General features: G+C 40.3%; 2 protein-coding genes across 6 annotated transcripts in view; one reads left to right on the top strand and one right to left on the bottom strand.

Moving 5' to 3' along the window:
* The window catches only part of B3GAT2 (beta-1,3-glucuronyltransferase 2), a 76,020-nt gene extending 55,076 nt beyond the window's left edge, over positions 1 to 20,944 (top strand). Inside the window, exons 3-4 of the mRNA XM_082731317.1 lie at positions 20,158 to 20,306; positions 20,392 to 20,944. Coding sequence (XP_082587443.1) covers positions 20,158 to 20,306; positions 20,392 to 20,478 — 236 coding nt within the window. The 3' untranslated portion in view covers positions 20,479 to 20,944. The remainder of the gene's footprint in view (positions 1 to 20,157; positions 20,307 to 20,391) is intronic.
* Positions 20,945 to 20,948: 4 nt separating this feature from the next.
* The window catches only part of SMAP1 (small ArfGAP 1), a 166,848-nt gene continuing 164,595 nt past the window's right edge, over positions 20,949 to 23,201 (bottom strand). For all 5 annotated transcript variants that reach the window (XM_082731312.1, XM_082731313.1, XM_082731316.1 and 2 more), the window contains one exon: positions 20,949 to 21,907. In XM_082731312.1, coding sequence (XP_082587438.1) covers positions 21,773 to 21,907 — 135 coding nt within the window. In that variant the 3' untranslated portion in view covers positions 20,949 to 21,772. The remainder of the gene's footprint in view (positions 21,908 to 23,201) is intronic.

The raw sequence follows: 23,201 nt of genomic DNA, 5'->3' as shown, positions 1-23,201 counted from the left end.
GTATCTTTTGAAACAGCTTCAGGAGAATAGGTATTATTTCTTCTTTGAATCTTTGGTAGAATGCTCCAGGGAATCTGTCAGGTCCTGGTCTCTTATTTTTTGGGAGGTTTTTGATCACTACTTCAATCTCGTTACTAGATATTGGTCTATTCAGGTTGTCAATTTCCTCCTGATTTGGTTTTGGAAGTTTATGCGTTCCCAGGAATGCATCCATTTTGTCTAGGTTGCTTAACTTATTGGCATATAACTGTTGATAATAATTTCTGATGATTGTTTCTATTTCCTCGGTGTTAGTCATGATCTCTCCCTTTTCATTCATAATTTTATTAATTTGGGTCTTCTCTCTTTTCTTTTGGATTACTTTGGCCAATGGTTTATCAGTCTTATTCTTTCAAAAAACCAGCTTCTAGTTTTGTTGATGTGTTCTACTATATCTCTACTGTCTATCTCATTGATTTCGGCACTAATCTTGATTATCTCCCTTCTTGTGTGTGAGGTTGGCTTAATTTAATTTGTTGTTGATTCTCCAGTTCTTTAAGGTGTAAAGAGAGTTGGTGTATTCTGGATTTTTCAACTTTTTGAGGGGGGCTTGGATGGCTATGTATTTCCCCCTTAGGACTGCCTTTGCTGTATCCCATAGGTTTTGGACTGAAGTGTCTTCATTCTCATTGGTTTCCATGAATTGTTTAAGTTCTTCCTTGATTTCCTGGTTGATCCAAACATTCTTAAGCAAGGTGGTCTTTAGCTTCCAAGTGTTTAAATTCTTTCCAAACTTTTTCTTATGGTTGAGTTCCAGTTTCAAAGCATTGTGGTGTGAGAATATGCAGGGAACAATCTCAGTCTTTTGGTATCAGTTGAGCCCTGATTTGTGACCCAGTATGTGGTCTATTCTGGAGAAAGTTCGATGTGCACTCGAGAAGAATGAGTATTCTGTTGTTTTAAGGTAGAATGTTCTGTATATATCTAGAAGATACGGTCCATATATACAATGGAGTATTATGTCTCCATCAGAAAGGATGAATACCCAAATTTTGTATCAACATGAATGGGACTGGAGAAGATTATACTGAGTGAAATAGTCAAGCAGAGAGAGTCAGTTATCATATCGTTTCACTTACTTATGGAGCATAAGGAATAACATGGAGGACATCGGGAGAAGAAGAGAAGGGAGTTGGGGGAAATCGGAGGGGGAGACAAACCATGAGAGACTGTGGACTCTGAGGAACAAACTGAGGGTTTGGGAGGGGTGAGGGGTGGGGACTTGGGTGAGCCTGGTGGTGGGTATTATGGAGGGTATGTAGTGCATGGAGCACTGGATGTGGTGCACAATGAATGCTGGAACACTGAAAAGAAAATAAAATGGGGGGAAAAAAAAAGAATGAGGCACAAAGACCAGATAATTTTTTTTTTTTTTTAATATACCACGGACTCAAAAAGGATAGCTTTCCTACCTTAAAGAAGGGTGTCTACCATGTCCCTGTTTTACCAGTGCTTTCCTGCACAAAAAACAGAGGGCACATTTGTTATGTCTCAGGGTCACTTTCAGCTTTTTCTGTGGATGTTTGCCTGACTTGTAAAAATAAGACATGATTGTGAAGTGATGAAATCATTTTATTTATGCATTATGAGATGGTTGAGAAGTCTAGGAGGACTTTCAGTTTTTGGGACTGGAGTCCTGTGGACATGGGTGTGTTGAAGCTCTGGAAGTAGTTGAGCTCCCAGGAGGGCATCCCAGGATGCAGCCATTTCAAGTGGCTGCAGGGGGAGAGGCCAGGGAAGGGAGCAGGGCCCAGGCCAAGGGCAGAGGCAACCAGAGGCAAGAGGTGGTTGAGTCATGGATTTGACTATTGGCTACCTTGTGTCATGGATGTGAAAGAGGAGGGTGCTTGGTGGGTGTGGGAGTGTGAGAGCCGGCCATCCAGATGGTGTCATTAAGATGGTTGGCAATTAGGCTGTTTCCTGTAATGGCGGATGTACGAGAATGGAGGGCCTGAATTCAAGAGGAGTAAGAAGTAGGCAGACTCCTCCAAGGAAAGTTCAATTTCCAGTAGAGCAAGAGGAAGTGGATGTTCAGTCCAGGAGAGGACTGGGGAGGTTCCACTTGGTCAGGACAGTGATCACAGAGGATGTCATGGAAAAAGTAGCTGGGAGGGCTGCAGGGGGCTATGTCCAAGAAGGACAGGGGGATTATTTTTGAGGTCCAACTCAAAGGTGACATGAGTTTTGACGGGTTTTGAGTCTAAGGATTGAGGTTGTACGTGGACTTTTTCTATTGGTACCTACCTTCTCCATCCCTATGGCTTATCCCCATTTCCAGTATAGTCCCTAGAGATGCAAAGGGCCCTTTTTAAAATGAAACTTAGATCCATGCTTTAGAAGAGATCTCTGGGGAAGTAGGATGAATGGTGTGTTCAGGGGTGGGGATGGCGAGCACCACTAAGAGGCAGGAAGGCCACTCTTTCAAGAAACATGGCAGGGTTGAGAAGGGAAGAGAGATGGTAGCCGTTTCAAGGCGTAGGAGAAGTGTTTTTTTTGTTTTCCTTTAATGAAAGAAGAGAAGCTGAAGTTTTGTGAGAAAAAGAGATGTGTTCAAGTGCCAAAGAAGAAGAAATAGGGGGTTGGGGGGACTGGGACTTCAGATGGACAAGTTGACTTTGGCAGAATCACCTCTTATTCCTAATAAGGAGAGGAGGTAACTAAGGAAACCGAGACCCGGGAAGGTGGAAAGGCGGGTTGTTGGAGGCTGGTTGTCCGCTGGATATTCACGGGGCGGGAGGAGCACCGTGGACTGAATCCTGCAGACACTGCTATGCTATGCGGTCCCACAGTCAGCAATGTGGGACCGTGGGAGCATAGAGCCTGTGGGGAACACGCAGCCCCTGCCCCCAAGTAGTTGGTATCTAGCAGAGAGAGAATAGTTATGATAAATGTGTAAATTTCTGTCCCATGACATAGAAAATGAGGTATGAATGGGAAGTTTTGAGTTTATATAAGAGAAAAGAGAAGTGCTGCAGAGGACAGTTTGGCAAGGGCATTGTGGAAGACATAGCATGGGAGGGGGCCTTAGGTGCAGGCCCAGGTCCGAGCGAGTTCAGGGAACAGCAAACCTCAGGGTATATGCGGCTCTCAGGCGAGAGGCAAGCTCGGGGAAGCCTATGAGGATTGATTGATGAAATACAAATTTGGCTTCATTTCTGTGGGTATAGGGGGATTTGTGACTTTTTTTTTTAAGATTTTATTTATTTGACAGAGATCACAAGTAGGCAGAGAGGCAGGCAGAGAGAGAGGAAAAAGCAGGCTCTCCAAGGAGCAGAGAGCCTGATGAGGGGCTCAATCCCAGGACCCTGGGATCATGACCTGAGCCGAAGGCAGAGGCCCACTGAGCCACCCAGGCGCCCCGGATTTGTGACATTTTTTAGTTTAGCTAGTTGAACAATGTTGTATGATATGGTGATAGTGGACACGTTAACTTTAATTTTGGTTTTATTATAATTTGTTAAATTATACTTTGAGTTGTAACTTAGGTGCAGAAGTATATGGTGATTCAGGTAATTAGTACATTCTGTTAACCAGAATGTCAGCTGTATAAAAATAGGAAGATAGTTATAAAAATAGGAATCTTCATATTAGGAAAAAAGAAAATCCCATTGCTTGACAAGTTTCCAGGCTCTGGATTCATTGTGCGTGTTCTGTCCTTATGGAGGGTTGTGGAGTTTGGGCTCTCAGCCAATCACAGTTACATGGGGCCTTCTTTCTCTAGATATTTGTTGAGAAGGAATTTTTTTTTTTTAAAGATTTTATTTATTTGACAGAGAGGGGTCACAGGTAGACAGAGAGGCAGGCAGAGAGAGAGAGGGAAGCAGGCTCCCTGCTGAGCAGAGAGCCCGATTCGGGACTCGATCCCAGGACCCCGAGATCATGACCTGAGCCGAAGGCAGCGGCTTAACCCACTGAGCCACCCAGGCGCCCCTGAGAAGGAATTTTGTCTCGATTAATTTCCTTGGCAAAACCCTTTCTCGGTAGATAATATAGTAGTAAACATCAGCCTGGGTTCAGATCAACAAAACCAAATGAACATAGCCAGAATTGGCAATACTTTACTTTGCCTCGTGAATATAATTACTGCAAGAAAGAGAGGTATGGGAGCTGGGTGGCTCAGTCGGTGGAGCGTCCCAGTCTAGGTTTTGACTTGGGTCATGATCTCAGAGTCATGGGATTGAACCCTGCGTCTGGGCTCCCTGCTCAGCAGGGAGTCTGCTTGAGATTCTCTCCCCCTGCCTCTGCCCTTCCCACCGCTTACACTCACTAGTGCACACTTGCTTACTCTCTCTTTTGCTCTCAAATCTTTTTTTTTTTTTTAAAGGGGGTTAATAACCTTGTTCTGCCACTTTGAGGCCGTTTGTAAATTAAATGTGTTGTTTTCCATGTGTGACTGTTTTGTGTAAGGAAGATAAAATTAGTGTTCTCAGTAGAGTGACAGCGTGTCATATGGTTCAGTGCAGGGTCTGGGGACCATCGTGGGACCTTGTCCTTAGGTTGGTGCAGCGTGACTGACACTGGAGCAGTGTGTGGGCTCCCTGGGACAGAAGTGGAGCTGTGGGGGTATGGTGATTCCGTCCTGAGAACTTAGACGCCACGGGGATGGTCACGGAGTGTTGGGTGGAAGGGCAGCCTGTTGCCCGTTGGTTAGGTAACAAATCCAGAATGAGGTACATTCTGGAGACCAGAAAGGTGTTCAGTGGCCTCGTCGACGTGTTCCGTTCTGTCCACAGGGACCGCATCTCTGCGGGGTTACGGTGGGCATGTGGGGTGAGGAGCGCCTGCATGTCTGCGTGCTGGTCCAGGGGACTTTGTCCAGGGCAGCTGAGGGCGCGGCGGCTGTGTTCAAGTAGGGCTTGGTGGAAGTGGAGGGGTATCACTCAGAGTTTCCGCGAATAAAGCATTGAGAATGAGTAGTTGTCGCTTCTCTCTGGGAAGCCCAGCCGACTTCATGATTATCGCTCGCGGAGCATCAGGCTCGTATCCCAGGCGTCGGGCAGTCTTTGGTGCTCTGGGTGCTTTTCTTGTTCTGTCTTCACTCCGTTTGGCAAGGGAGTTGCTAATATTCTCCTCCTCCTTTAAATACAAGGAAAGGGAGGCATGGACAGGCGAAGTCACTTGTCCAAAGCTGCACGGTGACCCGGCTCTGGTTAGCGTGTCTCCAGACATGGCACTCCCACTGCCCGCCAAGTGACTGAGTCCTTGATCAGGGAGCCTCCGTGCTCTTCATCTGCAGAATGGGAAATGGAATTCCTCACAGAATACGACATCAAGGTCAGGGCACTTGGAACAGCTCTGTTGAATGGTGGGTCTCTTCACCAAGAAGCAAGATCAGACCATGTCTGTGTTCCCCTGTCCCCTGCCCCCTGCGTTCAGATGGCTCATAGGCCTGTCTGGGGGAATTGGCCCAGTGCTGTGTGTGGCTGACGATCGTGGGGACCGGAGCACTGATGAAGATGGACTGTGGGGGAGGGGCCTTGCTGACACCCACGCTCCGCCAGGGCACAGCAGGCCGGCCTTGCGGAGGTTCCCCACCTAGAGATTAGGGGTCCAACCACCTGCCCTCTGGGTTGTGGTGAGGTTGAAAGGAGAACAGATTCTGCAGGAGTTTCTGCTGTTCTGTCAGTGTTTGAATTCTCACCACACAGAGCCGCTTCAGATCATTCCTGATGGTAACACCTAGGAGCATGTGAACTCGTTGCCTTGGGCTTGTGATGGACTTTGTGTCTGTCCTGGCTGGTGGACCTGTGCTCATCATCCTTCAGGGACCGAGCTCTGCGTGCAGGATGGCATGTGGAGATAAACACTGTCCCTGGCTTTAGGTTAAGTACTCCAAAAAGAGACTGATCAATAAGAAAAAACCAAAACAGAAGATCATTAAAAAGTTGAGAAGTAGATTTATGTTCATTTTCATGATTTCCCAGATGACAAATCATTTCATAATAATGGATGGCATGTGGAGGAAGGATTTCAAAGAATGATTCTCACACTTTCTAATCGGGTCACGAGAGGGAAGAAACGTCCTTTGTCACCACCTTGACTTTCCTAAGAGCTTGTGGGAGAGTGTCTGGAGATAGAGTTTTCATTTGGACTCTGTGGAAGAGGCAGACAGTGTATTAGTGTACATGAGAATTAAGGGTCGTTGCCATGTGTGGTTGACCTGGGGGCTGGCGAGGTCAAGTCTCTGCACTGGCTTCAGAAGCTGAACTTAGCGGGCGCTCTTCTTGGGCCCCCTGAGCAGCTGTATCACCGAACCCCAGACGCTGTGCACTTGAGTCCACCTCATTTCAAATCACTTCACCTTGACCCGCCACCAGGGTCAGCCGAGCACTGCCGCCTGCTCCTGGGCCCAAGGTAATTCAGACTGGCACACGCTGCCTTCCAGAAAAGGGAATGTCACTTTGTCTTCCCAGGTTTGCCTTTGTAATTTCTAGCCCCTTTTCAAGACTCAGTAAAGGAATAGCTTTTTTTTTTTTTTTTTAGATTTTTTTTTAAATTTTTTTATTTTTTATAAACATATACTTTTATCCCCAGGGGTACAGGTCTGTGAATCACCAGGTTTACACACTTCACAGCACTCACCAAAGCACACACCCTCCCCAATGTCCATAATCCCACCCCACTTCTCCCAACCCCTCTCCCCCAGGAATAGCTTTTTCTGGGAAAATTTTCCCGATTTTTCCATGCCCATAGAAGCTGCTCCCACGTTTCCCTCATGCACTTGTCCTTGGGGTAGTGCTCACGTGGGTGTCCTGCCTGCCCCAGGCTTCCTCTGCTTGTGGAGCCGGGGAGCTCCACTGGGGGAGGCGTCATCTCTTCTACCTGCCTGGGCTTGGCCGCTTGAACAAATGTTTGCTGAATTCTTGAATTCTAACTTGTCTTTATTTCTGGTTTAAGGATTATCAAAATTCAAAGTTTTACAGCTTCTTATTCCTTTTAAGCCCTAATTGCCATTCTTTCTCTTTTTAGAGAATATTTTTATTTGTTCATTTGAGAGGGAGAGGGGGCAAGGCACAGAGCGAGGAAAAAGCAGATTTCCCATTGAACTGGTAGCCCTAGGCAGGATTCAGTCCCAAGACCCGGGGATCATGACCTGAGCCGAAGTCAGACGCTTAACCGACTGAGCCACCAGGGCACCCATGCCATTATTTCTAAATGGTGAGGTTTTTTGAACGTTGCGTTCTACTCCGGAGAGCTCTCTAAAGAGCGTCTAAGTCGGCAGGTCTCAACCTGGCAACACATCAGAATTTGAGAGAACATCTATCTGTGGGCTTCTTCACTGATAATTAAACCATAATCCTTGGGTGTGGCTGCTAGTGGGGGAGGGGTGTCCGTAATTTCCTTTTTTTTTTTTTTTTTTTTTCAAAGCCTGAAGTGATGATAAAGTGCAGCTAGAAATAAGAACAGCTCGTGTAGGTGGTCAGCCGCTACTCTTCCGTTTCTTCCGGGGGCTCGTAGCTGTGGCCTCTTGCCCTGCCACCCACTGAGTCTCATCTGGAGGTTGGAGGTGGGATAGCTTCTGCTGAAAAAGTTCGCGAATGTTCAGTAAAATTAATTTCCATAGAAAACACTTCTATGGGTCGAGCAAGAAGAGAACTTGAGCATAGGAGAGGAGTTTTTAAAATTACAACAACTGAAAAGCACCACCAGCAATCGAAAAGATGGTTTTCACCGGGAAGGCAAGTTTAACCTTTTTAAATTGTGGTGTAACATACTTGACATAGAATTTACCATTTTAGCTATTTTTAAGTAGGAGATAGTATTAGGTACATTCACACGGTCATGCAGTGATCTCCATCTCCATTAATGCTTCATCATCACAAATTGGTACTTTGTACCCATAAAACACTACTAGTGCCCCACCCCCCACCCTAGTCCTGGTAAGAACCACTTTCTAGCTCTATGAATTGAACTGTTTCAGGAACCACATGTAAGTGGAGTTATGCACTATCTGTCCTTTTTAGTTCACTTAGCATGATGTCTTTAAGATTTGTCCGTGTTGTAGCTTGTGTCAGAATTTCATGCCTTTTTTAAGCTGAATAATATTTCATTGTATATATAGGCCACATTTTGTTTACCCATTTACCCATTGGTGGACATTTGGGTTTCCACCTTTTAGCTATTGTGAATAATGCTGTGAACATGTGCATATAAGTAACTGTAAGTCACTGCTCTAAGTGCTTTTGAATGTACACCTAGAAGTAGAATTGCTGGACCATAGGGTATTGTCCATATGGACAATTGATTTTTGTCAAAAAACTATTGATTTTTGTTTGTTTGTTTGTTTGTTTTTGAGGAACTGCTATACTTTTTTCCACCGTGGCTGCATCATTTTACATTCCCATCAGCAATGCACAGGAGTTCCAATTTCTCCATATTCTTGCTACATCGTTATTTTATGTTATTTGAAAAATTATTTTACTCTATGTGCTGGGGTCTGAGGAATAGGAATACAGATACCTTCTTCTCTGGTTCTGCTATATTTTCTGGGTTGGAATAGAGTGGCTTAGGGGCACATTTGGTAGTATTCATGGATAAGGTAAAGCAGAAAATCTCATAGGCAAAATAAATCATGAGACCATGATTCTTCATCAGACACCATCAACCTTGTTGACTGAGCCATTCTCAACACAGACACTTCATGTCCCATCAGAGTCCTTTTGGCTTTTGAGCCAACAGGACTACTTCCCCTTCTGAACTTCAGTCTTAGGTGTGTCTTAGTTCTCTGCCACCAACCTATAAAAAAAATCCATCATGGATATTTTTAGTATCAGTTAATTAAGGCTTCTTAATTTATCTTTGATTCTTTCCATCCTGATTCAGCATCCTGACAGTTTCCTTAGAAGACTTAGGTTTCTGTGACGGTTTGTTTTCAGAGTAAAGATTCAAATGAATTGTTTATAGATTAAATAAAGAATAAGTCTTAGAAATCAAAAATGTTTTATTTTTTCCACAAAGAACTATGACTGCTAAAGGGCTTTTTGGGAGTTTTAAAAACTGGACCAAAAAATAAATAAATAAATAAATAAATAAGGCTTATCCTGAAGCAATTATAAAGTTTCAGTCTGTATTAAGGAGCAGATTAACAGATCCATTTAACAGCCAGGTCATGCTTTTTCATTCCTTTTCTGCACTAGAAGAAAATCGTTCGAAGGTATAATTGGAAATAAATGTGGAAGATCAGAGTTCTGCCTGTCCCCTAGGAGCACACATGGCACACGAGTATTTAGGGTTAGGGCCATGAAAATCTGTAGTTGAACATTTAGGTGAAGTAGCGGCAATTTAGACATGATAGTCACTAAGTAAAGGACACGTTCCTTTTATACAGTCTCCTTTTCTGCTTTCTATATCTGATTTAAGCATAGTGAAAATGATTCCTGAAACACTACTATCAATGCATCTGTTTTTCAAGTGGATAGTTCACAGATGCCAAGACTGGAAGGTACAAGATTATGGAAAAACAGTACTTAAGTAGCAGATTTCCATCTCTTAAATTGACATATAATTGACATATAACATACTAGTATTAGGTGCACAACATTTGTCTATATTGCAAAATGATGACTGCAGTAAGTCTAGTTAATATCCATCACCATGTATAGTTAAAATGTTTTTCTTGTGATGAGGACTAAGTTCTGCTCTCTTTAACTTCCAAATATACAATATAGTATTATCTATAGTCACCATGCTGTAATCACATCCCCAGGAATTATTTATTTTGTAACTGAGACTTGGTATGTTCAGATCACCTGCTATCTGCCTCCTTCTGGCAACCATTAGTCTGTTCCTTGAATCTGTGAGTTTGTTTTCTTTTTTAGATTTTGCATATAAGTGAGATAATTTGGCATTTGTCTTTCTCTGACTTATTTCATTTAGCCTAATGTACTCAAGGTTGATCCACGTTGTTGCAAAAGGCAAGATTTCCTTCTTTTTATGGCTGAGTAATATCCCAGTGGGTATATATCTACATCTTCTTATCCATTCATCCACCAGTGGACATGTAGGTTGCTTCCATGCGTTGGCCATTGTAAATAATATCACAGTGAACATGGGGCACAGAGCTGTGTGCATAGATCTTTTTGAGTTTTTTGATTTTCTTTTATAAATACCCGTTAAGTGGTATTGCTGTATCATATGGTATTTTTAATTTTGGGGGGAACCTCCATACTGTTTTTCTTAGTGGCTGCACTAATTTGCATTCCTACCCACAGTGTGCATGGGTCCCCTTTTCTCCATGTCCTTGCCAACACTTATTTCTTGTCTCTTTGACTCTAGCCATTCTAACATGTATGAGGTGATATCTCATTGTAGTTTTGATTTCCATTTCCCTGATAGTGAGTGATGTTGAGCATCTTTTCATGACTCTGTTGGCCTTCTGTATGTTTTCTTCGGAAAAATGTGTATTCAGGTCCTCTGCTCATTTTAAAATCAGATTGTTCTGGTTTGTTTTGTTTTGTTTTGTTTTTAGTTATAGGAGTTCTTTATATATTTTGGATGTTAACCCCCTTAGCAATATGATTTGCCAATATTTTCTCCCATTCTCTTTTTATTTTTGCTGATGGTTTCCTCTGCTGGGCTGAAGCTTTTTTTATTTTGATGTGGTCGCACTTATTTGTTTTGTTCTTTTTGCCTTTTCTTTTGGTATTAGATCCCCAAAATCATCACCAAGATTGCCATCCAGGAGCTTACAATGCATGTTTTTGTGTAGGAGTTTTATGGATTCCAGTTTTAATATTCAAGTCTTTAATCTGTTTGGAGTTAATTTTTGTTTATGGTGTAAGATAGTGGTTGAGTTTCATTCTTTTCATGTAGTTGTCCAGTTTCCCCAAGACCATTTATTGGAGAGTCTGTGCTATCCTTGTTGTATAGTCTTGGCTCCTTTGTCATAAATTAATTGATCATATATTCATGGGTTTATTTCTGGGCTCTTCTGTTTCATTTATCTCTGTATCTGTTTCATGCAAATACCATACTTTTTTTATATTATAGGTTTGAAATATTCCTTATATTTTATTCTTTCTGAGGCAATTGTAGGTGGGAATGTTTTCTTAATTTCTCTTTGTGATACTCATTACTAGTGCATAGAAGTGCAACAAATTTTTGTGTATCAATTTTGCAAATACTATCAACCAAAAATGCTATATCTAGCACAAGTATCCTTAAAAAATGAAGGAGAAATTAATATATTCCTGATAAACAAATGCCAGAAAAATTTATGACTAGCAAACATGTCCTGTAAGAAGTACTGAAGGAGTCTTTCAGGCTGAAATGATAGGATACCAGACAGTAACTCTGATCCACACAAATATGAGTACCAATAAAAGTATAGTATAAGGTAAATTTTTAAGAGAGTACAAATGTAATTTTTATCTCTCTTTTCCCCCCCACTTTCTGATTTAAAAGACAATTGCATAAATAATAATTAGAAATCAGGGTTGACAGGGGCACCTGGGTGGCTCAGTGGGCTAAGCCTCTGCCTGCAGCTCAGGTCATGATCTCAGGGTCTTGGGATTGAGCCCCGCATCAGGCTCTCTGCTCGGTGGGGAGCCTGCTTCCTCCCCTCTCTCTCTGCTTGCCTCTCTGCCTACTTGTGATCTCTCTCTGTGAAATAAATAAAATCTTTAAAAAAAAAAGAAATCAGGGCTGACGATACAAAATATAGACATAATTTTGTGATAGTAGCATGAAGTGAGGAGGAATAATGGAGCCTACTATTTTTTTTTAAGATTTTATTTATTTATTTGAGAGAGAAAGAGAGAACATGAGAAGGGAGAAGGTCAGAGAGAGAAGCAGACTCCCCATGGAGCTAGGAGCCTGATGCAGGACTTGATCCCAGGACTCTGGAGTCATGACCTGAGACAAAGGCAGTCGCCTAACTAACTGAGCCACCATGGCACCCTTAGAGCCTACTGTGGTAAGAGCAAAGTTTTTGTGTATTCTTGAAATTGATATTGATTTAAACTCAACTGTTAGAAGTTAAGATGCTAATTATAATCTTCAGGGCAACTGCTAAATAAGTCACTCAAAAAATATTATACAAGAAAGGATAACTGATGAAATGACACACTAATATCCTTTTAATGCAAAATAAGTTGGTAGTGGAGGAATAGAGGAATTAAAAGATATTAGACATATAGGAAACAAAGAGCAAACTGGCAGATGTAAATCTTAATTTGCCAGTAATTCCATTAAATAGAAATAGATCAAACAATTCAGTCAAAAGACATATGGGCACAATGGATTAAAAAAAAAACCCATCAAATCGAAAAGCACCATGATGGAAGTATAATGCTTTCCATGGAAAACATTTTGTATCGAAATAGGTTGAAATCAAAAGAATGTAAAAAGACTTGCCATGCAAACAGGAACCAAAAAAAGAGCTGGAGTGACAATATGAAATAGACAAAAGGAAATAGAAGATCTGAATAGACCTATAAAGAATAGATTGAATTAATAATCAACAATTTCAGAATTGCTACTAGAGACAAAAGGGTTATTTTATAATGATAAAAGTGCCAGTCCCTTACAAAGATACAGTAGTTGAAAATATATATGCTTCTTACAATGGAGCCCTAAGATATATAAAGCAGAAATGACCACACTGAAGGGAAAATACAGTTCAACAATAACAGTTGTGAGCATCAATAATCCATTTTAAATAACAGAACAATTAGAAGACAAACTAAGAAGCCTTGAAAAGTACTATAAATCAACAAGACCTGTCACATCTAGAGAATACTCCACTCAACAAGAGAATATGCATTCTTTTTAAATGCACAATTGAACATTCTCTAGGATGGACTATAAAGTAATTTTTATGTTGGGCCATAGAACAAGTCTTAATAAATTTAAAATAGTTGAAAGCATACAAAAGTATGTTCTTGGGCCATGCTGGAATGAAATGAGAAATTACTACCAGAAAGGAGTTTGAAATTTAAAAGCATATGGAAATTAAACAGCATACTCATAACCACTTGGTCAAAGAAGATATCACAAGGGAAATTGGAAAATATTTTTAGATGAATGAAAATGGAAAGACAACATACTAAAGCTTAGGGAATGCAACTAAAGCAGTACTTAGAGGAAAGTTTACACTTACAAATGCCTCTATTAAAAAGAAAGATCTGAAACCAATATCCTAATCTTTTACCATAGAGACTAGAAGCAGAAGAGCAAACTAAACCCAAAATAACAAGTGGAAGAAAATAAAGATTAGGCTAAAATAAATGAAATAGGGAATAGAAAAGCAATAGAGGAAATCAGCAAAACCAAAAGTTTGTTCTTAAAAACATCAAGAAAATTGACAAACTTTTTAGTTAAACTGCCCAGGGAGAAGGAGGCCAGCCTCATATTACTAAAATCATAAATGAAAACAGAAGCATTACTACCATTTTAAAAAGACTATAAGAGAAAAGCATGAAAAATTGTATGCCAACAAATTAGATAATGTAGATGACATGGACAAATTAATGGAAAGACTATTAAAACTGACTCAAGGGGCACCTGGTTGGCTCAGGTGGTAGAAACATGCAACTCTTAATCTCAGGGCTTGAGTTCAAGCTCCATATTGGGTGTAGGTGTAGAGGATTACTTAAGAAAACTAAACTGACTCAAAAGGAAATAGAAGATCTGAATAGACCTATAAAGAATAGATTGAATTAATAATCAACAAAACTTCTATAGAGAAAAGCCCAGTTCCAGATGGTTTTGCTAGTGAATTCCAACAAACATTTAAAGAAGAGTTAAAACCAATCCTTCACAACATTTCCAAAAAATGGTAAGGAGAGAACATGTTTGAAATGATTGTATTAGGTCATTGTTATCCTCATACTAAAACTGTATAAGTTAAAAAAAAAACCCATAGACCAATATCCTTCATGAATATAGATGCAAAAATCCTAAACAAAATACTAGTGGAGTTAATCCAACAACATACAATAAAAAGGATTATATATCATGAGTAGGTAGGATTTGACCCTGTAGTATAAGGTTGGTTCATATACAAAAGTCAGTAAATGTAATACAACGTATCAGTAGAACAAACAATAAGCACCACCTGATCAAATCAATAGATGTAGGAAAAGTATGTGAGAGAATTCATTTTTTCATGATAAAAACACTAGATTGATAAATGGGGAAAGGAAAAGAACATCTTTTACCTGATACAGGGCATCTATGAAAAAAAAAAACCTTAATAGCTGAAGATGAAAGCTTTTCCCCTAAGATCATGACAAGGATAACCCCTCTTCACAGTTGTATTCACTGTTGTAGTGTAGGTTGTTGCCAAGGTAATTAGTTGAGAAAAAGGAGCAAAAGATATCCAGGTTATAAAGGAGAATATCTTCAGCTATCAAGCATGATTTTTTTACATAGAAAATCCTCATGAATATATATACAACTTGTTCTACTCCATGCTGGGCATGGATCCTACTTAAAAAAAGGAGGGGATGGGGCACCTGGGTGGTTCAGTGGGTTAAGACCTCTGCATTCGGCTCAGGTCATGATCCCAGGGTCGTGGGATCAAACCCCGAATCGGGCTCTCTGCTCAGCAGGGAGCCTGCTTCCCTTCCTCTCTCTCTGCCTGTCTCAGCCTACTTGTGATCTCTGTCTGTCAAATAAATAAATAAAATCTTTAAAAAAATTAAAAAAAAAAAAAAGGAGAGGAGCATGCCTGGGTGGCTCAGTTGGTTCAATGTCCAACTCTTGATCTCAGGATTATAAGTTAAAGTCCTGTATTGGAGCCTACTTTAAAAAAAGAAATCACAGTTATTCATGCTAGTAAATAAATTCAGCAGGGTTTCCAGATACAAGATCAACACAAGAAATCAGTTGCGTTTCTATACATTGGCAATGAGCAGTCTGAAAAATGAAACTTAAGACAATTTTATTTACATCAGTGTCAGAAACAATGAAATACTTAGTAATAAATTTAACAAAATAAGTATCAGACTTGTATAGTGGAAACTATAAAATGTTATTCAGAGACATTAAAGAACTAAATAAATAGACATCTTCTGTTCCTGGATTAGGAGACATTGTTATGGGTTAGAAGATCTATTACTCAAATGGCAATATTCCCCAAATTAATCTATAGATTCAAATGGGAGGGGTGCCTGGGTGGCTCAGTGGGTTAAAGCCTCTGCCTTCGGCTCAGGTCATGATCCCAGGGTCCAGGGATCGAATCCCACATCGGGCTCTCTGCTCGGCGGGGAGCCTGCTTCCTCCTCTCTCTGCCTGCCTCTCTGCCTACTTGTGATCTCTGTCAAATAAATAAATAAAATCTTAAAATCATATGGGAAAGGAAGGGACTCAAAATAGCCAAAACAATTTTGAAAAAGAACAACGTTGGAAGACTTAAACTTCCTGATCTGAAAACTTAGTACATAAAGTTACAGTAATAGTATGGCACTGGCATAAAGATAAGCATATGAATGAATGGAATGGAAATGACAGAGCACAAATAAACTCTTATACTATAGTCAGTTGATTTTTGCCAGGGGTGCCAAGACCATTCAAAAGAGAAAGAAGAGTTTTAAAAGGTGCCCAGAGTTATGAATATAATAAAAGCCACTTAATCCCATCCTTTGAAAAGGCAAATTTTAGTATCTGTGAGTTATATCTCAATAAAGGGGTAGGTAGATAAGAAAGATTCATACACACACATACACACACACACACACACACACACACACACACAGAGAGAGAGACACTCTCACACTCTCTCTCACTCTCTCCGAAAAGACCAGATGTGCTCTGCTAGGAAGAGCTATGAGAGTGGATCACCTCAGAAAGAATTACGGAAGAGAGAAGTGCCACGCACACATCTTTCTTTCTAAGATAATTCCCTGAGACAATTTATGTGTGTGTATATATGTTTTTAAGATTTTATTTATTTGAGAAGGGAGAGAGCAAGCAAGCTTGTGCTCAGGAGAGGGGTAGGGGCAGAGGGAGAAACAGACTCCCCATGAAGCAGGGAGCCTAGTGCAGGGCTCAGTCCCAGGACCCTGAGATCATGACATGAGCCAAAGGCAGACACTTGACCAACTAAGCCACCCAGCGCCCCTATATGTACATGCATTTGTTTTAATTTGGAAATTGTCATCATTTTTTTTTTTTTTTTAAATTTCAGGTGAGTAGAGACCGACTTCTGAAATTACCTGATACCTTTTGCCGGTAGTTGAAGTGTGTCAGGAGCCCAGCATTCTAATACCATTATCCAGAGTGGCTGTCAGGACAAAAATATCATTAGTATCTTTCTCGTGACCAGACTGGTACTGTTGCCAAAACCTATCCTTTGGGAATTAGGAAAAGTTTTGGCTTTTAACAGTCTTGCTTGAGATTAGGTTATGTGTAGTTAGGAAAGAGAATATTCTGGTGGGACAGGTATTTAGAGGTGAGACTGATACACAATAGAAGGTACTGGTAAGCACTACTCATGCTTTTAACTAGGGCTGGACGGAGGAAGAGATTTGCCGGACTTGCTTTTTCCTTTCCCACCTAGGCGCCCCTTCAGTACTGTTTTAGATGCATCCCACATTCTTGTTTTTGTTTTCATTCAGTTAACCACTTTCTCATTTCTCTTTTGATTTCTCCTTATATCCTAACTTATTTAGAATTACATTGTTTGGTATCCAAATATTTGGAGATTTTCCAGATATCGTCATATTGGTGATTTCTATTTGAATTCCATTGTGGTCAGAGAAATACTTTGTATGATTTGAGTTCTTTTAAATTTATTGAGATTTAATTTATGACCCAGACTATGGCCTGTTTTGACAATGTTCCATCTGTACTTGAGAATATTGTGTATTGTTTTGTTAGATGGAGTGCCCTAAAATGTCAAGTCACGTTGGTTAAATCTTATATATCCTTATTGATCAAATTCTTAAGTTTTCTGTTATTTCTTGAATTTTTATTTTCTATCCCCTTTCCACCTTTCATTCGGTTTCTGTGACTTGTGTGTCACAGAAAAGGTCACTACCTTTTGGTAGTTTTGGTTGTTATGTCTTCAGGTTTACTAGTCTTTCATTCTGCAATGTCTTATCAGCTAATACCAGCCAGTATATTTTTTACAACAGTGGGATACTTTTGGGTCTTTTTTCTATCTTCTGTATCTCTTTAGCATGCTCAATCTTTCCTCTACCTTTTTGAACACATGAGGTTTATTTATGTTTTAATATCTTTGTTCTGTATTATTTCTGTTACAGATAATAATATTATTTCTGTTGACTGATTCTGTTGATTTCCATTGACTGTCTTCATTATGGGGTTGTATTTTCCAGTTTGTGCATATGCTAATTTTTGTAGCTCAGGTATTTTGGATTTTATGTTGCTAGGTACTAGAAAATATGTGTGTTAGGTTATGTTTATATAGAGTATGTGTAACATGAATTTATTATATACATCCATATATTTATATGCACACACATGCATACTTATACACACACAGGTATACACACATACATAGGAGACAGTTATCTCCACCCTACCTCTACTTCACCTTAAGTCAGGAAGTCCTGTGCTAAGATTGGATAACCAGTTTTAATTTGCATTTTATTTTTTTATACATCCATAGACAGAGAATCCTACTCCCATGATTTTTGTAAGGCTCCTAGTATCTCAAAAACTACTGCTGATATCCTTAAAGCTAAATTAATTTCACTAGTAAAAAGGGTACATATAATACTTGAGGCATAAATACTTGGAAATTAAGAAAACCCAAAATATCCATCTTGGGTTGGAAGCAGTGGTTTAAGGGGCTAGAAAGTCTTTGTGCTGCTTTTAGAAGGAGAGCTCTCTAATTTCCTCAGTTTCATAGCAGGTCAGATGATTCCCTGAAAGGCAACCCAGAGTTTGGGCCCAGTTAGTGTACGGTTCCTACATGCTGGCTGGGACCTGCTTCCTTTGAGGCACTCATTGAGCAGGGGTGGAGCAAAGGGGGTAGGAGACTGAAGAGCATCTGAATTGCCCACCTCCCCCTTGGGTGTTAGAAAACAGAAAACCACTTTGTTACTATGGTGAGCCACCCACTACCATCTCTTCCCAGGGTGCTGGCCTGCCAGGTGTACCCTATCCTCCAGTGAGGCCAGGAGAGGGCCAGCCATCGGCTTTGCTTGTGGAAATTGTACACTGTGCTATGGAAGTTTGCTTGTAAGAAACAGAAGGTTCTTCCTGAACCGAGGAAAGCAAGAAAATACACATTCAGTGGTCACCATGATGAATGTGTTAAAGACAAGGGAAAATGAAGAGAATCAAAGTGGGTTCAGAGCATTTTCTGACAGACTTCTCTATGTTTTGGGGTTTTGTTTTTTAGTAAGATGGGGAAATAGGACCTTGAAGCCATGTGAAAAATATACCAGAATCATGAGTGATTGAGAAGGGCAGTCCTCATCTATAGAAAAAGAAAGCATCATAGCACACTAAAGTCAAAGTTCACCTACTAGAAAAGTCACTTTTTATGTGTGAATTTGAACCAGAGGTCTGTTTTAGCTGTCTGAGGAAGCCTTTAGACTTGGTAGGCCTAGGGGTGCGAGATGCATGCAGGTGGCCTGATTCTGCCACCACTTCACAGGCCCTTTTCCTATCAGCAGCCGTTGTCCAGCCGTAAGCCACCTGCCCTTCATGATATTTATAATGGTGTTTTTATTTATATACTGTGTTGAACACTGCTTTGCAGTTAGTGGGGTCTTTCCATTCGCTAATTTTACAGTGAGCTGAAAAGGTGTCACATCTCTTGCAGATGAGGATATGGGGAAGTTTCAGGATCAAGAAAGTTTAAGTGACTTGACCAATGTCCCAAGTACAAGGATCCAGGCAAAAACAAAAGGCTTCTAATTCCAGATTTAATGTTCCTTCTGCTAGAATGTGCTGCTTCCCCCCAGGATTTGTGGAGGATACTGGGGCGGCTAGTCCTCAGGTTAAGGCTTTATTATGTGTCACTCAGCATGTGATGTGTTTGTAGGTGGCTTCGTGGGAGGTGTTCCTGTAGAGGAGGCAGGGCCTAGATGTGGGACTGGCCCAGTCTGGCAGGTGGAGAGGTAATGAGAATGCTGGTTGTGGTTTTCTCACAACTCCCAGTTACTGCCTGGGATTATTTGGTACTTACTTTGTTAACTACACTTTTGAAAAAAACAAAACAAAACCAAAACAAAACAAAACCACCACAAATCAACTCAGTTAATGAAGAGGGCAAAATGTTGCTAAGAACTGCTCCTGGGGATTGGTCCTCACAGCTAATTCTGGGAAGGTGTCTGACTTTAGAGTGTCTGCTTAGTCATCATCAGCAGAGGTCTAGGGCTTCAGACTTTCAGAACAACTACAAAGTTTATAGCAGTTGCTTGCTTAGATAGCTTGTAGAGTGCTTACTGGCTAAGCCTTTAAAACAGGGTTTATTAAACTACAGATATAAATAGTAATAATTTTTATGACTAAACCATTGAAAGAAATTGACAGTCATTTGTTTCCTTCAAGAAACTAAGCCCCAAAACCAAATTTCTCAAATGGGACTGATACCTCCTGCACTGATTTCCAAACCCCCCACCCTTGTCAGGTTGAACCAAATGGGAAATTTAAACCAAATGATTCTGTACTTTTCATTTCCTTCCTAACTGACTTCTACTCCCCAGTCTTCTAAATTTAAAGTAAATCACAAACCACAGCAGCACTGGTTCAGATAAGAGCACACATAAAAACGTTAAAGAACAGGCAGGAGACCTGGGTGGGCACACTCATACCCAGAGGATTGGTAAGTCTGTGTGCTCTTCAACCACATGTATAGTTCTTCATTCCCAGAGAGCCAAGTGTCGGGGCGTGGGGACCTCTGTGAACCAGCAGCTGATTAGCAACAGCCTAGACTTTGTATTTTACGGGTAGATGTTGTCCCTGCTCTCACCCCGCGCACACACATTTGTCATGGCCCTGAAGGTACTACACTGTAATGACTGGTTTTCCTTTTGAGACAGTCACACGTGTAATGCCTAAATTCAACTTCGTGAACCAAGACCTGGCACATACTTGGCACTTAAAAAAATTTTTGATGTGTCTGAATTTTTAAAGAAAAAAGAGAAGTACACCAGTATTTTATTTTAAAGTCTTTTTTTTTTTTAACTTTTCACAAAGGATTTGCTGTAAGTCTTCAAGTCATCTTGTCCAATCCAAAAGCCGTATTTAAGCGTCGTGGATCCCAGCCAGGGATGCAAGAATCTGATTTTCTAAAACAGATAACAACAGTTGAAGAACTGGAACCCAAAGCAAGTAACTGCACCAAGGTATTCATTTCACTTGTGCTGCTTGACCTTGTTGAGTGTCAGCGTTAAGAAGTGTGGCTACCCAAAAGATTTCCCTCCCCTCCAGGTTCTCGTGTGGCACACTCGGACAGAGAAGGTTAACCTAGCCAACGAGCCGAAGTACCGCCTGGACACAGTGAAAATTGAGGTATAAACTGAAGCAGCAGCTGGTGCAGTTTTCCGGCTAGTGGACGTGGGAGAGGAGCCCGGAGGTCAGGCTGCAGAACATTCAGGTATTGTTCGCTTGGCTTCAGGACGACAGCCCATGTTGGCATCTGACAAGGCATCTGTTTCAGCAGAGCTGGTCAGTTCACACAGCTGATGGGGTGGCAGCAAGTGTATGTTTTTGTTTTCATTTGTTCTGCATGTCTTCCCTACAACTGAACTGGTTCTTTGTACAGTACAGCTAGTGCTGCTGCGGGATACCTTTGTGAATATCTTATGTACTTTTTTTTTTTCCCATTTGGCCTTATAATTGGTAGAACTTAGCAGGTTTTAGAAACAAATAACAGGCATTTTGTCAACTATATGTTCCCAATTCCTCACTTTGCAATATTAATTAAGTTCTGTAAGGTTGGTGGCAGTATACACTGTAGAAAATAAAACCCACAAAAATAAAAGGTCTATGGATTCATCTGTTTAATATAGGGATATAACATTTTGTCAATACTAGGCACCATAAGATGTAAACACAATTACGGTCATAAACCTGGATATACCTTCAAGGATTGAAAGTGGCTTTGTTTAGTTACCCTGTTTGCATATAGTGCAGAGAAAGGTCTTCGTGTTATTAGCACTATGTACATAAGAAGAGCTCCAAATTACAAGAGAGGCAGATAAAATTTGAGTTCTTTAAACATTTGTTAAACTAAGTTTTGTAGTAACATCCAGGTTTATCTTCCTTTCACTAACCACGTTCCCTGTTAAGCACATCATAACAACAGCACAGTGAAGTGAATGATGAAATAAAAGAATTTTGATACACTAGAAAACAGTGCTCAGTGATACATTTACATTCTATTTATATGATTAAATGTTCGATCATACAGTACCTTCCTACAGGATTACTGGCTAATTTGGGGGTGGGGTTTATACTGTTAGAGGTATTACTAACATGATAACTACTTCCCTTATATGCAGACATTAGAGCTATAATTTTATTGAGAGTAAAACTGATTATGCAAGTTGACTGAGCAGCTTCTCAAATAATGTGGTCTATGAAATCATGGGAAAGGAGCTAAGCTGCCCTTGACATAAAATGGTTTCTCAACCTGCTTTTCACATCAAATTTAATCAGTACAGACCAACACGGTCATTCAGATAATTCTTAATATGAACAAATGGGGAAAAAGAAAAAAAATATATGTACATGAATAAACAGGGGAACTAGATGCGTTTTAGCAAGGAATGTCAGGTGGTAGTTCTGGATGAAACTTGCATTGCAGTTTTCATTTCCACAGCTGTGTGCTGAGAGTCTGACCCGATGAGCTTCCAGACCATCCTGCTGTTGTGTTGGGGGGCTGGCCGAAACCCACTGTTGGGGTCGTACTACTGATACTCATGCCGGCCATTTGCTGATTCATCTGTGAAATATAAAAATCTTATTTTAAGAGACTTACTTCACTTTTAATTCTTGTTTCTTTAGCCATAGTTAGACATTTTAAAGTTACCCTGTTGTATTAGAAGCTGCCTTTGAGATTAATTTATCAGATAATGTTTAATAGCAAATGTAAGTATTTTTCATCAATGTAAGAATTAGTCAAAGCACCAGAGTAAAAGCAGACTACCAAACAATATTTCCCTAGAGAAAGCTACTTTTTTCCCTGCCTGTTCTTTATTTCCTTCCACCTTTTTTTAACACTGTCCATAAAATGATCTCAATTATATTCTATTTATTCATTTTCAAGACTTCATTTTTTTTGTCCGCCAAAGATTAACCTCAAATTGAAAAAAAAAAAAAAAAAAAGTAGCAAAGCAATCTTTGAATTTGTATCTGAGTCCACTACCCTAACTTTCAACTCTACCAAAATGTCGTGCTTTAACGGTAAGGAATGGGGAAATTTTAGAAAGTAAAATATTCCAAAATTATATGTTGTGTATGACAGCTATTATTCTGTCTTTATTAAAATGTTAAATGGTTCTATTTTCTAAATATTAAAAAAGGTCATAAAGCATAACTTTTCTTTAGCTCAGTTAACCACTAAACATCTAAAATTAATTTTCATTATATAAGGTATAAGATTACCTGTATTTTTATTCCAGACTGGAATCATATATGTATAGAAGCATCCTAACCTTCTCCCTTCTAAGATTGATGATAAGTAAAGGAAAGGTAAGATTTAGCACAAAGCACAGAGTGGATTCAAAATCTATGCTCAGTGTTGGAATGTATTCTTAATAAAGTTCATTTGTTATTTTGCAAAGACACTAATGTACCCCACATTGCTGATAAGGCATAAGTGTCTAATTCCTCATACCTACTAAAGGACACTATAACAATCTTGCACTGAGAGGGCTGTGGAAAACAGCACACCCCTCAGCATGCCTGGAAGTAAGGGCCAACGCTAACTCCTTACGGATTCATCTAGCACCTTAACCTGAGCCGGATGTGCTTCAGCACTTTGTCTACACAAAAGCTGTTACTGCCATTTGGTACTTGAGGTTCCAGAGGATAGAGATCAGGAGTCTGATGCTTAACCAACTGAGCCATCCCCTGGTAGTTCCTTTAAATAGTGACTAGAGGGACGCCTGGCTGGCTCAGTCAGTGGAGGATAGAACTCTTGACCTCAGGGTTTTGAGTATGAACCCCACACTGGGTGTGAAGATTACTATAAATAGTGACCATAAAAGCATTCATGTGATATACAGTGTTTTGGT

This window comes from Mustela nivalis, assembly GCF_964662115.1.
Source record: "Mustela nivalis genome assembly, chromosome: 5".
Lineage (NCBI taxonomy): Eukaryota > Metazoa > Chordata > Mammalia > Carnivora > Mustelidae > Mustela > Mustela nivalis.
The sequence above is the reverse complement of the archived record's forward strand: the minus strand, read 5'-3'. Positions and strand labels throughout refer to the sequence as shown.